This window comes from Aspergillus aculeatinus (genome assembly GCF_003184765.1).
Source record: "Aspergillus aculeatinus CBS 121060 unplaced genomic scaffold BO66scaffold_30, whole genome shotgun sequence".
NCBI classification, from domain to species: domain Eukaryota; kingdom Fungi; phylum Ascomycota; class Eurotiomycetes; order Eurotiales; family Aspergillaceae; genus Aspergillus; species Aspergillus aculeatinus.
Window position 1 is genome coordinate 340,480 of NW_020291499.1, and position 15,460 is coordinate 355,939.

The 15,460-nt window shown below is 53.5% G+C and overlaps 7 protein-coding genes across 7 annotated transcripts; 2 read left to right on the plus strand and 5 right to left on the minus strand.

The window, feature by feature from the left end:
* Nucleotides 1-549: 549 nt before the first annotated feature.
* BO66DRAFT_351824 (putative alcohol dehydrogenase) lies at nucleotides 550-2,239 on the minus strand. Its single transcript, XM_025644756.1, has 5 exons — nucleotides 1,873-2,239; nucleotides 1,688-1,815; nucleotides 1,452-1,611; nucleotides 933-1,401; nucleotides 550-870 (listed from the first exon to the last, which is right to left on the minus strand). Exons 1-5 carry the CDS (start codon nucleotides 2,082-2,084, stop codon nucleotides 667-669), a joined length of 1,173 nt encoding a protein of 390 aa, XP_025502988.1. The 5' UTR covers nucleotides 2,085-2,239; the 3' UTR covers nucleotides 550-666.
* Nucleotides 2,240-2,635: 396 nt separating this feature from the next.
* BO66DRAFT_376303 (transketolase family protein) lies at nucleotides 2,636-4,897 on the plus strand (the record flags this gene model as incomplete). The annotated part of the gene is made up of 3 exons (XM_025645697.1): nucleotides 2,636-2,784; nucleotides 2,839-3,946; nucleotides 3,995-4,897. 3 exons carry the CDS (start codon nucleotides 2,636-2,638, stop codon nucleotides 4,865-4,867), a joined length of 2,130 nt encoding a protein of 709 aa, XP_025502989.1. The 3' UTR covers nucleotides 4,868-4,897.
* A 928-nt stretch (nucleotides 4,898-5,825) lies between these two features.
* On the plus strand, nucleotides 5,826-7,958 carry BO66DRAFT_412319 (amidase family protein; the record flags this gene model as incomplete). The annotated part of the gene is made up of 4 exons (XM_025649347.1): nucleotides 5,826-5,874; nucleotides 5,917-6,290; nucleotides 6,321-7,693; nucleotides 7,766-7,958. The coding sequence occupies 4 exons, from the start codon at nucleotides 5,826-5,828 to the stop codon at nucleotides 7,956-7,958; spliced, it is 1,989 nt and encodes a 662-aa protein (XP_025502990.1).
* A 134-nt stretch (nucleotides 7,959-8,092) lies between these two features.
* Nucleotides 8,093-9,572, minus strand: BO66DRAFT_392663 (uncharacterized protein). The gene has a single exon (XM_025647576.1). The coding sequence runs from the start codon at nucleotides 9,534-9,536 to the stop codon at nucleotides 8,472-8,474; it is 1,065 nt and encodes a 354-aa protein (XP_025502991.1). The 5' UTR covers nucleotides 9,537-9,572; the 3' UTR covers nucleotides 8,093-8,471.
* Nucleotides 9,573-9,978: 406 nt separating this feature from the next.
* Nucleotides 9,979-12,672, minus strand: BO66DRAFT_351837 (LCCL domain-containing protein). The gene is made up of 2 exons (XM_025644757.1): nucleotides 11,828-12,672; nucleotides 9,979-11,774 (listed from the first exon to the last, which is right to left on the minus strand). The coding sequence occupies exons 1-2, from the start codon at nucleotides 12,289-12,291 to the stop codon at nucleotides 10,181-10,183; spliced, it is 2,058 nt and encodes a 685-aa protein (XP_025502992.1). The 5' UTR covers nucleotides 12,292-12,672; the 3' UTR covers nucleotides 9,979-10,180.
* BO66DRAFT_116320 (uncharacterized protein) lies at nucleotides 12,350-12,671 on the minus strand. The gene has a single exon (XM_025641870.1). It carries the CDS (start codon nucleotides 12,630-12,632, stop codon nucleotides 12,441-12,443), a length of 192 nt encoding a protein of 63 aa, XP_025502993.1. The 5' UTR covers nucleotides 12,633-12,671; the 3' UTR covers nucleotides 12,350-12,440.
* A 166-nt stretch (nucleotides 12,673-12,838) lies between the features above and the next one.
* BO66DRAFT_392665 (glycoside hydrolase family 76 protein) lies at nucleotides 12,839-14,904 on the minus strand. Its single transcript, XM_025647577.1, has 3 exons — nucleotides 14,416-14,904; nucleotides 13,901-14,350; nucleotides 12,839-13,840 (listed from the first exon to the last, which is right to left on the minus strand). The coding sequence occupies exons 1-3, from the start codon at nucleotides 14,617-14,619 to the stop codon at nucleotides 13,265-13,267; spliced, it is 1,230 nt and encodes a 409-aa protein (XP_025502994.1). The 5' UTR covers nucleotides 14,620-14,904; the 3' UTR covers nucleotides 12,839-13,264.
* Between the last annotated feature and the right edge of the window lie 556 nt (nucleotides 14,905-15,460).

Below are 15,460 nucleotides of genomic sequence, written 5' to 3' on the forward strand. Positions count from 1 at the left end.
CATTCGACGCTGGGAATTGGAGATAGGCCAAGGTGCAATCACTTTAAGTACTCTGTATTTCCTCAAGAGGGTCCCTCTTGTTGTAGTTCTCTCAGCAAGATTATCTCAAATAGCTGGAGCATTCCTGCTAATAGGTGATATTCTTTGTTTGTGCTGGCTGTCTCTTCGCCTGGTGCCAAAGTAACCTCTCCAACTGGCTCAGATAGCTTTGAACAAAGAGCATTGTCTTCCTCTGCGGCAGCTCTAAGGGCAGATTAACTACCCGTGCTGTGAACAATCACTTGTGCCCCAAGGCTTTATTGTTGAACACGTCACGAGACAATGCATGCCACTTTCAAGCTTTCTTTTGGAACAACGAACTGCATATCACACAGGTCAGTCAGATATCACCACCAGTCAATTAGACTATACCTGACTTCCACATTATGGATAAAGTAGACTTCGATCCTAATCCCATGTGACCCAAGGACAATAGCGGTTGAACTTACTTAAATGCCAATGACTTATCTTCTCGCCCTCGTACTGAACAGCTGTACATTATGATACGCGGCCGCAGGATCGTGCATTCGAAGCTCACATCGTGCTTATGATGCCTCTACTACTCAATATTATCGCAGATTGTCTTAATAAGTCGTGAAAATAGAATCCATATTCATCTCATCGGGTCTATAGGGTTGCCTCTACCTCATCCAGGACGGTGACCTTGATACTGCCGTTGCGCGGATCAGCACATAACTCAAGTGCCTCCACCGCTCTCTCCAATGGGAATGTATGCGACACAAGCTTTTTCAGGTCAAGGATTCCTCCACTGAGACAAGCAATAGCAGGAGGCCAGGTATCGCGATAACGATTGATGAATCGCAGATCGATCTATCCAGCCGTCATTTGTTAGCCACGGTACGAAGAAGGAAGAACTGGGCTCAGATACTGACCTCGGCTAAGGAAATATGCATAAACGGAAGATTGTTCATGACCGATTTCCCCACCCCAATGACGACCACAGCGCCGCCTCTACGGGCTGTAAACGCCGCCGTACAGACGCTGCTCTCTACTCCGGTGCATTCAAGGACTGTCTCAGGAGCGCTATACTCCCTCGACCCGAACAATGCTCTGATTGCCTTGGCATTATCCTCCGCACCCAATGAGCCATTCACCTGGTATGTAATGCAGCTGGGGACAAACTCTTTGGCGAATGCGAGTCGCTTTGGCTCGATATCCGTGATGACAATAGGATGGGCCCCAGAAGCACGAGCTGCAGCGAGCGCAATCAGCCCAATGGGGCCTGCGCCACAGACAACTACTCCACGACCTAGTTGGAGACGGGCCACTTGGATCCCCCGCATGACGACGGAAAGTGGCTCTAGCAGAGCACCTTCAGCGTACGAAATGTTGTCCGGAAGTCTATATTCTGTCTTAGATACCAGCTCTCAAGAGAGTCAAGGAAAACGTACTTGTGGAGCCATTTGGCAGGATGCACTTTATAACGCTGGAGAGTCCCAGCATAGGGGTAGACACCTGCAAAGTGAACATCTTCGCAAAGGTTGTAACGGCCGTCGTCGCAGAGGAAGCAATTTTCGCACGGAACGCCTGGTTCTACTGCTACTCGATCACCTAAGCAGACAATTGAATCAGTACCCCGGCTCGCTATTCATTCTGTGCGACTTGCATAGGCTTCGAGATTACTCACCGGGCATGAAGTCTGTGACACCCTCTCCACACTTCAAAACGACTCCTGCCGCTTCATGGCCGATCACACAGTCACCTTCAAATACCAATTCTCCGATTCGACCTGTTTTCCAGAAATGTATGTCTGATCTGGATATGATCCGTCAGAGAGCACAGAAATTTCCATCAACAGCTCCATATGCGTACCCACAGATGCCGGTGGCTTTTATATGCAGGAGAACTTCGCCTCGTTGTGGGGCATAAACAGGCGCTGGGACGTATTTCAACTTGTGATCCGCAGTAACCTGAAGAGACGGATTCGGGAATGGTGGAGAGAGCAGCGCTGGACCCGCCGTCGCCAATTTAGTGCCTGGAGCAACCGAGGGCGTGGGCTGGGGAATCTGGAAAGACGGAGACATGGTGATAAGAATGATGAGGCTGTCGAGCTCATTTCAATGCGCCCTCTGAAGGGCCCCGGGGGGTTTTATTAGACTCATCGTTGGAGAAGAAAGAGGCGGTGGCCTATTTCAAAGCAGAAGATCAGAAAGTACAGAGTACAGCAAGGCAATCCGAGCCACAGATAACCGTGGATGTTGTGGTGGTTTGGATCAGGGAAGATCAACCCCGCAGTGCCCGCAGTACCCGCAGTGCCCGCGTCTTTAAGCGGGGGGAGGCTCGACTTTCCCCGCTGAGTTATCGGCGCTACCACCTACCCGATCGGGTAATGTGCATATAACTGCCATAAAGGATAAGTCAATTATCATAGTGCATGGATCCATCCATCCATCCATCCTTCACTCATGATCTGTACTGTACAACAAGTTTGGTCATCTCCCAGTCGAGAAAGCAAAACCGCGTTTCATGCTGTCTCTCCCCACGCTCCCCCAGACCGTTATTAGTTATTCAAGTATTATAAAGAGCCCCCTGCCTCCCTTTGCAATGGATTTTCAACAAGAACAAACTTGTCACTATGGCTGTCGGTCTCGACCACTCGCTCGTCAATGGCGCATCGGCTTTTCCGCTGGTGCGCCAGCTATCCAAGGACCATGACCAAGTCTTGAAGACCTTTCGCCTACTCATTGCTGATTTGTGTCAGCAGTTTGGTGGAGGCCATCCTGGGTAAGATATTTGACCGTCTGAGAGAAGGTTGAGCAAAGCAGCTGACAAGAGAAGAGGTGCGATTGGCATGGCTGCCATTGGAGTCGCGCTTTGGCGATATGTCATGCGATATGCCCCCCATACTCCCGATTACTTCAACCGCGATCGTTTCGTTCTCTCCAACGGCCACACCTGCCTGTTTCAGTACACATTCTTGCACTTGACTGGATACAAGGATATGACTTTTGACCAGCTAAAGTCGTACCATTCCGACCGCGTTGATGCACTGTGCCCAGGTCACCCCGAAATTGAGCACGAAGGTATCGAGGTTACAACAGGGCCTCTGGGCCAGGGTATCGCCAATGCTGTTGGTCTCGCCATGGCTACCAAGAATCTTGCTGCCAAATTCAACCGACCTGGCTACGATGTCGTCTCGAATCATACCTGGTGCATGATTGGCGATGCGTGCCTCCAGGAGGGTGTCGGACTCGAGGCCATTTCCTTCGCTGGACACCTCAAACTCAACAACCTGACTGTCGTCTATGACAACAACCAGATCACCTGCGATGGATCCGTCGACTTGACCAACACGGAGGATGTGAATGCTAAAATGCGTGCTTGTGGTTGGAATGTGATCGATATCGAGGACGGCTGCTATGATATCGAGGGCCTCGTTCAAGCACTGGAACGTGCTCGTGCATCTCAAGAGAAGCCAACGTTCATCAACGTGCGAACAGTGATTGGTCTGGGCAGCAAGGTCGCAGGCATGGCGGCCGCCCATGGTGCGGCCTTTGGATCTCCTGACGTTGCCGATATGAAGAGGGCCTATGGATTCAACCCCGACGAGACATTTGTCATTGGTGACGAAGTCCGTACTTTCTTCCACGAACTTCCTTCTCGGGGAGAAGCATTCGTTCGAGACTGGAACTCTCTGGTCAAGCAATATAGCGCAAAGTATCCCGAGCTGGGGGCAGAGTTCCACCGCCGTATGCGCGGAGACCTTCCTTCCAATTGGAAGGACCTTATTCCTTCTGAATTTCCAGAGAAGCCCACAGCCTCGAGAGCGTCTTCTGGTTTGGTCTTCAATCCAATTGCTAAAGAGATTGAGAACTTCATGGTCGGAACTGCTGATCTCTCCCCATCGGTGAACATGATCTGGCCAGGGAAAGTAGATTTCCAACACGTGAGTAGAATCCGTTCAAGCATATCGACCCACACTGACCATTCTTAGCCCGATTTGGAAACCACATGCGGCATCAATGGAAACTACTCCGGTCGGTATATCCACTATGGTGTTCGTGAGCATGCGATGTGTGCCATTTCCAATGGCATGGCCGCCTTTGCTCCCAACACTTTTGTCCCCATCACCTCATCATTCTTCATGTTCTACCTCTATGCTGCACCTGCTGTTCGAATGGGTGCCCTTCAGCATCTTCAGGTCATCCATGCGGCAACTCATGACTCGATCGGAATGGGTGAAGACGGCCCTACACATCAGCCCATAGAACTCGCAGCTTTGTACCGCGCTATGCCCAATCTTCTGTACATTCGCCCCGGTGACAGCGAAGAGACAGCTGGCGCATGGATTGCAGCAATTGAGGCGAAGAAGACCTCCACAATCATTTCCACTTCGCGCCATGCCATCCCGCAACTGAAGCAGACTCGTCGTGATGGTGTTGCACGCGGTGCATACGTCCTTGAAGAAGCCGAAGATGCGGCCGTGACGCTGATCGGAGTGGGAGCTGAGCTATCCTTTGCACTGGAGGTTGCTAAGTACTTGAAGGAGACTCAGGGGACTGTGGCGCGGGTCATCAGTTTTCCGTGTCAGCGACTGTTCGAGCAACAGTCTATCGAATATAAGAGGGAGGTTCTGCGTAGGCATCAAGATATCCCTGCTGTCGTGATAGAACCTTACGCTCCCAATGGATGGGAGCGGTACGCCGATGCGGGAATCTCTGTTCGTCAGTTCGGCCACAGTTTGCCGGGCAAGGCTGCCTACAAGTTCTTCGGCTATGAAACCGGGGTGTTGTCCGCAAAAGTGAGCGACTATCTTGATCGTCTGAAGAAGGGAGAAGCACTTAGAGGTGAGTTTGTTGATCTGTAAATAATGATACGATGAAGATAATCATGTGACAATGCCATTCCGCTTAATTCGTGGGATAATAATCATCACTCTCCCAACTGAGAGAAATGGGAGACCTATGATATTGCGAATGTTTAATGAAAGATTGTTCACCATACCTGTCACAGCCCGCCCTCGACTTCATACATTCTAAACTAGCTGCATGGGCGAGGGAGACGATAATTCAGCGATCTCTCTGATAATTCTGAGCATGATACCGTGTGACCACCGCAGCCTCGTGTATGCAGTCAATTTCGAAATATAGTTCGAGGTAGGTTGTCTCAGAGCCAGGGGGACGCGTGCTCAGGCATACAACAGGGACACTCAAGAAGTTGGTTCTCCTAGACGACCACCCATCTAGAATTCCCTGCCACGTTTGAATTGTTCATTTATCTCGGAAAAACAGCAATATGGCTTGGTCGCACCATGAATAGGAGAAGGTGTGTCCTGTGAACTCGAAAATGGTGGGCGAGACATGTGGTGAGACACTGAACACGGTGCGAGGCTGCGATTGCTCATTATGTCTGTCCGTTCTCTAAAGAGGGCCGGGTTCCAGTATCAAAAGCCATCAATACTGGAAGCTGAACAGATTGCTGCGCTGGAGAAAGGGGGAAGCTGAGTCCAATAGCCCGAGAGCTGGGCGCGGCGGTCGTCTCCCTGAGAAAATCTATCTGCAGGGTGTTGATTGGTAGTGCAAGTTGCTAAGATGGTGTGGATGTCTGAGACAAAGTAGACGGTAAACGGCCTAGACCAGTGCTAGTGATGTGAAGATGAAGCTGGAAGTATCGGGATTGGAGATGCAGACGGCAGCCTGACCCTGGTGGTGAGAGGGTCTTTCCCATTTAAGTACTATACCTTCCTGCAGACTTCACCACCCAGCTCAACTCCATCGATCTACTTGTCAAATCACACAAAGAACCTCACACCACTTGTCCGCAGCATGGCGCCGATGTATATTCTCTATCTCCTGATCTTCGGATGGGCAGTGAGTACAGCTTCCATTCAGCTGCAAAATCTCGAACATACCTCAGGAGAAGGAATCACATATGACCTGGGCGATGTCACCTACTTTGCAAACTCGCTGCATCCACAAGTGATAGGGCAGATTGGAAGTGCCCAAGGAAGTGAAGCAGCTGAGGCCAAGGCATACACGCCAATCACTGTGATCATCACCAACCAGAGTGTCGTCACGGGGGGTTTCTTGGAGGAGACAATTGACGCCTATCTGGCTGGAGATGATGTCTTCTTCGAGCAGTTCCTGACCTCGATCTATATCACTTCTACCTCTTCCATTCAATCCGTCACCATCGACAAGACGGCGCTGAAATACTTCGATCAGATTGGAGTCGACCAGCTCTATCTCGACGCTACAGTCTTCCGAAAAGGCCCCAGTCATGCTGTCTCCGTACGTATGAGCAGTCAAAAAGCTCTACAGCCCGGACCGTATACGGCCCTATTGCTTGGAACGACAGTTCACTTTCTAGACACCTACAGGCTATACATCGACCAGTATCGCGACTTCATCACAGGGAGCTACCCTATCAATGATGGCCTGGACACTTACGCACCGCTGCAGTCCATGCACTCTCGGACCTGGGCTCCGATGATACCTGTTCCCAGTCGCATCCATTTCTGGGACGATCCTCGTCCACTGGCTGGGAAACGGGTGGCCATTAAAGACCTCATTGACGTTAAAGGCCTCCAGACCTCAGCCGGCAGTCAGGCGTGGATTCACACACATCCAATCGCCGATTCGACAGCGCCAGCTATCCAACGACTGATCGATCTGGGTGCAGTCCTCGTGGGCAAGTACAAAATGGCCCAGTTTGCTGCCAGCGCAAGCCCATGGGACTGGGTTGATGCACAACATCCCTTCAACCCCCGAGGCGACGGTTACCTCACCTGCGCCGGCTCGTCCTCCGGAGGCGGTTGCTCCATTGCAGCATACGCCTGGCTAGACCATGCCATCGGCACTGACACCGGCTCATCGATGCGCCGACCAGCAGCCGTCTCGGGTACCTACGGCAATCGGCCCAGCCAGGGTATGATGTCTCTAGAGGGAGCCGTGCCACTCAGCTGGGCCGGCGACACTGTTGGTGTCTTTGGGCGCGATCCACTCGCATGGTCTCAGTTCGCGAAATCATGGTATGGCAGCGAGCCAGAGCTGCATCAAAATACCTCCATCACCGGCCTTCCTCCACTTTCCCTGCCGAAGACTCATGCATTCCCATCACGCATCCTCTACCCAGATGAATACTTCCCCATGCCCAACCCCGCGGCACAAGACCTGCTCACCTCCACCCTCTCCCGACTAACCACCCTCTTCAACATGACAATCACCCACTTCAATCTCAGCTCCACCATCACCGACGCCGCCATCTTCCCCGACACGACCGACAACTGGGACCGCCTCGCCAACAACACCATTGTCCTCACCACGTGGCCGCAGTACCACGACGTGGCCCAGACCTTGATCTCATCCTGGGCCGACCAGCACGACGGACGCTTCCCCCCCGTGGACCCCGGTCTCCGTGCCCTCTGGACAAACCTCGACTTCAACGTCACGAATGCGGAGAACTATGAGGCCGCCGTGCAGAGCCGAGCCAAGAGTATCAAGTGGTTTGAGCGCGAGATTCTCCGCTTTGATGCGGACGCCTGCTCCGAGGCGTTGCTCGTTTGCGATGCCGGGACCGGAGGGCTGCCCAGCTTCCGCGAGTCGAGGCTGAACGAGGGCCCCAACGCGACGTTCCTGTCCTCGTACCCGGATGGGGCGGTGATTCCATGCGTGACCATTTGTGCGTTGTTCGGGTGAGTTTTTCTTTCTCTTAGGGCTGGTCCTCCGACCACGAAGGGTGTGTTAACAGTATGATTGTCATCCAGCTGTGCGGACTTCACGATCCCGTTGGGACAAGTCCCGTACTCCTCGCCCGTGACGATGGTGACGGAGCAGTGGCCCGTAGTTTTCAATCTGATCGCGCGACGGGGCTGTGATTTCATGTTATTTGATCTGGTGGAAAGGATGGCAGAGGAAGGGATTATCGCGGAAGTGAAGACGGGGAGGACTGCGTTTTAGACCCGGGTATGGTGATAGCCAAAGGCGGGTTCACTCGAGCCTGGAGCGAGGTGTGCCTTCCACTTAATGTAACTATACGAGATGACACTCTCGAACAAACACAACCATCAATATCCACATCCACTGCACACCACCTGGAATTGTCAATGAAGTATCATTCTATGGACAAACAGACATTAAGATGACATATCACAGTTCATCATTATCAGACAGGAGAACCCATTCATATCCCTTGTATAAAACATCCCGATAGTCTGAGAAAAGAGGGGGGGAAAAAGGTAAGGGAAAGTAATATGCACACATACCCATGAACAAGAATGGACAGAAAAGGTGAAAAGAAAGAAAGGACTCCTATATACTCCCATAACCCGACGAGGGGGGCGGGGAACCGCAGCTCCACAATTTATCATATGAACAAGCAAAGCAGGAACAATTCGAAAGAAGAAGGGAGAGAGACGAGGGGGGAAGAGGAAGAATTGCAGCAGGGAAAAAAAAAACACACCAAGGTGTTAGCTACCCCATCAACCCGCCCAAGACGACGCGACTCACGCCCGCGATCTCCGTCTTGGCCTGCGTGCGACTGGAATCCTCGAACTCGCGCACAATCCCGGCGACCATGATCTTGCGGATCTTCGCATCGGCCTTGGAGAACATCTCGCCCATGGCCACCGTGCAGATACTGGGAGTGTAGACCAACGAGACCAAGCGGGTATAGCAATCGATCAGGACGTCGCACAGCGTGACGAAGGTCTCGAAGTAATCCGGCTCGAACGGGAGCAGGGGGGTCAGGAGGTAGGTGTATTCCTCGCCGGGGAGGAGTTCGGAGGCCTCGGTGTGCGGGAAGCCCATGGAGGCGGAGGAGGCGGAGGAGGCAGCAGCTGCTGCAGCGGCGTGGTGGTGGTGGGCCGAAGCGGAAGCGCCGGACGAGGGGGCGCCGCCGGCCATGGCTTTCAGGTCGGAGGGGTCGGAGGACTGCATGGGGAGGCCGATCTCGGTGGCGGAGCTGGCGCGGCGGGCCTTGGAGGAGTAGGCGCCGGAGGCGTGGGCGGCGCGCTTGAACATCTGGGGGATGCGGGCGCGGGCGAGGGCGGAGGCGGTGGAGGAGGGCGGGCCGTCGGGCGGGTGCACCTGCTGGAAGGCTTCGAACTCGAGGAGGAGGGCGTTGAGGGCGCGCAGGAACTCGACGGGCGTCGTGCTGACGTCCAGGATCGGGGGCAGCGAGAGCCCCAGCAGCAGGAAGTTGATCGCCCGCCGCGACAGCTTGCGGGACTCGAAGTAGGCCAGCCGGCTGATGTCCGCCCGCGAGAAGTGCACCGTGTTGAACCAGTAGATCCGCCCCTCGTGCGCCTTCCGCAGGTACCCCAGCGTCGAGATGCGCTTCGCCGCCATGTCGTGAATGTGCTGGTAGACCGCCGCCGCGCTCTGCGGGCCGTACGACCCGTTCGTGCTCGTCAGGGGCGGCGGGAGCGTCCCCGTCGTGCTGCCATTGTGGCCGAGCCCAATTCCGCTGCTGCTGTCATGGATGCTGGATTTGGTGTCGCGGCGGGTGAGACTCGGAGCGAATGATGAGGACATCATTGTGGCTCTTCCCGGGGGGGGGGGAGAGGTGGGTGGAATTGGGGGGGCTTAAAGGGTGAGTTGAGCAAGAGTGGCAGGCTGTGGTGTGGCAGTGGCAGGCGGGGCGGCCTGCCCGCGTATCGTTGGAATTGGAATCGAGTATGCGATTGTAGTGTGATATTCTCTGGATTGGAGATGCAGTCAATGGAGCGTAAATGTTGTCCAGGGGGGCGAAAGAGAGAAACCGCCCGTGGAGTGAACGGAGGACCGGGCCAACAACTGCCGGTAACTTAGTTTAAGTTGGTCTACTCCGTACTTTTACTGGAGTGATTCTGAGTAGTTCTCCGCGCTCCACCGTTCACGTCAAACACTGCAAACACCACAAACCACCTCCGCTCGAGTCACATGATGGCTTGGGGAAATCGTCTGGGATTTTCTTGTTTACGCCGAGTACTCATTACCAGTCATATAATAATTCATGAATTATTCGGGCTCATTTACTCCTCATATACTCTGGTACTTCTATATACGTTCTACTATCACAGCATGCACAAACACCGCAAACACCGAGCCTGGGAGAGCGGGAGCGATTGATAATCATAAACACAGATCTGTACTCCATCAACACCATCTCTAAAAATCGACCATGCAGGCTTACACCAAATCTAAGACTTTGGAGCTGGCGGTGACATCCATCGTCCATCTTTCAGCCAGACTCCAGCCCCTCCGTACTTGCCAGCTTCCGCTCCCTTGAGGAAAGCAAAGCGGAAGAAGAGATCCTCTGGTTGCGAGTCTTCGTCCTCACGGAGAACCTCCATATCCATCGAATCACTCTCAATCGTTGGCCGGTGGAATAATTCGAGTCCGTTATGTCCATGTCTATGCCAGATGAATTCTCCGCGCTTGTCTTCATCAAGGTATCCGCGCCAGCGCTCGACGTCGTTTACCAAAACTGAAATCCCATCCACGCCCAATTTGTTCATACGTTGTCGTTCCCAGAGAGTGAAGGTGATGTTGCCGTTGCCGTGGTGGGTTTCGTGGGAGTCCAAGCCCGGCAGCGAAATGGTCACGGAGGAATCGGTGACGTTGGGGTAGGTGCCGCCCCACCACCCGTGCGCTCCACCGGGACCCGGGGCTTGCTCGCCCAAAGCCGCGGGTGTTTCAATGATCGACGCAAACCCCCACCGGGCAACGCCGTTGATGAAAAGACCTAGGAGTAAGCCCTGATAAATCAGAGATGGTCGAGTAGGAAGGGCTGTTCCAGGCATAAGGAGGATGGCGAGAATGTAGTGGTGAATGCGCAATCGGAGACCCGGCAAAGGAAGCAAGATCAGGAGGATAAGACCCATCGTGCAATAGATCTTAAGATAGCGAGGCATCAAACCACCCATGCGAATCTGCCAGGCTTGAGTGAGAATGATACAGATGACCGTGGGAATGACAAGCGCCAGTGCTACTTTGGCCCCGGGCTGTTTCTGGATATCGTGGGGTGTTAGTCGTTCCAAGGGAATCAGCCTCGCAAAGGTATAGTTGTTCAGACCGCCAATGAACGCAGGTGGCAAGTAGAGCAGCGTCTTGGTGATCTGATAGACAGGCTTCGACAGCGGATCCAACAGCGGCCGAGCGCAGTACTTATATAGGACGTAAGCCACGAAAGAGGCCGGCAGCAGTCGTGACAGCAGACTCGAGAGCAGGTCGGCAAATTGGGTGAAAGAAGGCGGATCTGAGACCAGGCCCACCTGACAGAACAGCATGAAGAAGGTGCTAAAGAAAAGCACCGGCGGGGAGGTGCTAAAGATCCAAAGTACGCTCAGCACCCCAATGGTGATGCCAAGCAGCGGCCACCGAGGGTCTTGAGGGCATGTCGCCTGCGACGAAGACAGCTCCACGAAGCTGAAAGACTTGGGGAAGGTAGATGGAAATCCGACCGAGCGGATTCCATTCTGCTTCGACGGTGGGAACGAGTGCGCAGCACCTTCCAACTTCACCACACCACAGCCACCCACCGTGTTAGTGATAACACCAGCATGGATGGCCGCCTGACAGACATAGCTATCAGCCCGGTAGACACCGGGCTCATCCGAGCCGGGCTCCGGTCCTCCCACGACTAGGCCCCGATAACTATACGTCTCGTTGCCAACCATATGAGGCTCCAACAACTTGGCGTCGTGACAGTTGGCAGGACAGCGGAAGGCAATCGTTGACTCGGAGAACGGGCGACAATCGTTTCCGTTCAGACCACATTCATTCCCGTGCGCCCTGGATCTAGGTTAGCTCAATCTACAACACCACTTTAGCGCATCTCAGCTTACCAGAAGCTTGTCCGACAGGACAGTGTCTGCGGTCGCCCATATCCCTCAATATACCCGGCCTGCCGGGAGTGCCATAGCACCAAACTCCACGGCAAGAACCAGGCGACATACAGCAGCAGCAACAGCGCGATCTTCTGTTTGCGCTTGGGGAAGAAGCGCTCCAAGCAACGGACCGGAAGTTCCTGGATCTGTGGGAACAAGGGCCTCAGGAGCAGTGATCGCGGAGGACTGGGACCCCGGACCCATTCAGCGGTGGCTCGACCGACCTTCCGCAGCGGCAATGGTACCCAACCCCAGCGAAAAGATTTGGATGATTCCCGTAGCCAGACGGGCAGATATCGGAGGGCCGCTTCCTCATCCTGAGGCGGATCGGAAGCGTCGGGATCGACCGAACGGGCCTCTTCATCTTCGAGCGACGGCGGAAGATACGGCCGAGAAGTGTCCTCAGGACCTTCGCCGAGCATTGTCTTTGTGATGGGATGCTAGTGTGTGCAAGCGGAGGGGCGATAGAGTGATAGATAGAAAGCAGGGTTCTGAGGGAAAGCGACGTATCTAAGTGGGGGGGGGGCGAACGGCGGAGGGAAGAAGCTAAGGGCCTAAGGCTCGGTGCAATCTAGATCGGATCCCAGCCGCAATGAGACCCTTTCTCAGTCAAGAGAAGGGAGACTAATGCGGGTATGCAGAAATGCAGAATATATGACGCCGTGTTAGGGGGAGGAAAGAACCACAATAGAAACACAATAGGTAATAGAAGAATTGTCCAGAGAGAAGTAGGAAGACAAGAGAGAGAGGGAGGGGTGTGCATGAAAGAGAGAGAGAGAGAGAGAGAGAGAGGCAAGAGAGGCCTGGCGCCCGCTGGCAGCCGGACAGGCAGACAGTCTAAGCCTTCCAGCCTTTAAGGTTCAGGTTCCATTCCACAGCGAGAGTCACTCGCCCCAGTCTTCTGACCACTCACCTTCGATTATGTCAGCCCCACTCTCCGCAGCGTTCCTGCGGAGTGTCATTATGTCACCAGCCGGCCCTTGTAACTAGTTAAGTTATTGACTTGACTTCCCCCTCACTTCTCACACTCTCTTCAGGGGACTGCTTTTCCGCGGTAGCGAACTAACCGATGGGCAGAAGGGCGGACACCCGCAGATTGTCTCAAAAATACCTGCTGAATCTTGATTATCTTCTATATATACAGTCATATCCTTGACAAGTGAAGGCATCCAGACACAAATCATACAAGACCTATAGACACACTGCGCCTCTCAACAACACAACATGTACCCGACCACTTGAAACCACCGGAAATATGAACCAAAAATAATAATAATATAAAGAGAAAAAAAAGGGAAAAGGTCCCCTAGGAAAGGACACGGCAATATGTGAAAATGATATATAATGACCACTGTGTGGTATATAGATGCGATATCAAGCCGTCATTGCGGTAGCCTAGCCTCCGAGGAGCATCCAAGCGATCATGCCACCCCACGCACCAACAAAAACAATCGTCAAGATAGATGCACCGGCCTTGTCACCGGCGGTGATCTTCCGTGTCGCAGTCTTATCACCGGTGGTATCTCCTTTACCGGCATTCGGGTCACTGGTACTGTTACCGCCAGTAGTGGAGGTCACTGGACCGGACTTCTTCGTCGTAATGAGGACAGATGAAAGAACATTGGTGACGGCGATTTCTTCCTCCATGCCGTTCCATCCATCCCACGACTTCGGGTACCACCGTACACCACACGTGTTGTTGCTCATTCCGCTGCAAGACGCGGCAGCGGCCTCGGCGGAGCCCTGCAGCTTCGGCAAGATCTGGTCATATGTCGAGGGAACCACCAACGCCACAAACCCGAGCCATCCGCTAAGCAGGCCCTTGAAGAGGATTTCGTTGTCGTTGCAAACCTCCAGGGGTTCACAGAGTTCCTCAGACATGATGTTGCCGCCGTATTTGGACGGGAAGAATGTGGTCAGAGTGACGTTCAAAAGACCATCTACGGCGGTCTTCCATTTGGCCTTGCCCGTCTGCGATTTTGTCTCGGGTCAGCGTCCACACAACCAAAGTCAGTCGGGTTTCGTCCTTACGTAGTTGTACATGTATGCGGCACCCATCAGATATGTTCCATAGTTGTAAGACCATTGGTTGTCACCCTGCGTTGTGCAGCCGTTATCGATGTCGGTAGAGTCTGCAACGTTCCACGTTTCGTTATTCAACAGAGGAACAGATGCCGACCAATCGAAGATCTTCTCGGCCCAGTCGGCGTACGTATCGTTGTTCGTGTAACGGGCGAGACGGGCAGCCAGCTGAAACAAGCCTCCGTTCGAGATTGAGTTCTTCATATCGTAACCAGCCTCGTACGGCCAGATCTGCCAGCGCAGCCCGCCTCCACAGTTCGACGAGTCCCAGCGTGCGACTTGGGTGTTGTACACGCCCTGAGCAAGAGCGAGCCAGGAATATCCGTCGGTCGAATCGGCGAAGTCGATCTCGGCCGCGGTCATCGCCGCAAGGCCCCAGAACATTTGATCGTCGTTACCCTACCCAGATGCCTTATGTGAGATTCCGTCCGAAAGTCTGATCCCACGCGAGCCGGATTACATACCAGATAACTACTGTAGTTGCTCGGCATGTAGTCGCAATCACCTGCTTGCCATTGCATACCTTGGCGAACTTCATCGTTGTAGGTGCTGTCTCCGGTATAATAATAGTAGAGAAGCAAACTCATGAACAGCGCACTGCCTTCCCACCACTTGGAAGGGAATGCACCAGGAATTTGGCCGGTCTCATTGCCGTGGTACCAGGTCATTGACCCGTATGCTGTTTTGCTTGCCGCAGCCTTTATAGATGCTGTTGCGATAGACGATGGTCAGTGTTCTGTGTGACAGCTTATCCGAGAATGCCACAAGTTATCCCCGAATGGTATGGAAAGGTAGACGGCAGGCTGGAGGACGCGATAGAATCAAAGAGCGGAAGGCATACATTCACTGCTGATATCAATATCAATGGCATGAGTAACATGGCCGAAGAGAGCGGCATTTAGAAGCAGCCCTCCATGGAGAGCACCATGGAGGAAGCGCATGGTAGAAGGCGGCGACTTGGGAAGGCAATGGGGAAGGAAACGAGCGGCAGGAGGGTTCGGGGAAGGGACAAGAAAAAAAACGAAGGAAGGTTACGGTTGACAGCGGGGATGGGAGCCAAATAGGCGAAACGATCGAGAGGGGAAGGGAAAGAAGGAAAGAGGTCGGAGAAAGAGAAGGATAAGTTAGAATTGAGACTGAGAACGGGACAAGGAAAGAGTGAAAGAAGGATGATGGCGTTTGGCCGCAGCGGCAGCAGCAGTAAGTTGCCAGTAGCAAGCAAGCATAGGGACTGCAGCAGAAGCAAAAGCAGAAAATGGGGCCGGGGGGGAAAGAGAGGGGGGAGCGAGACCCAGCACTAGACTGCTCTGCTAGCCGCCAACCCGTCTCAGGTTCCAGATTTTGTTGTTTGATTATTTATTGTTACTCATTTTCTCAAGTCGGAAAGGAAAAAAGGAGATTACTAGCAGACCAGTGGCTAGCCATGGGGGGAAAAGAGGGACAATCGGGCGGACCACGTCAGCTTCGCTCGTGCAATGATCATTGAGAACCGTCCGGTTATTCTTGGAA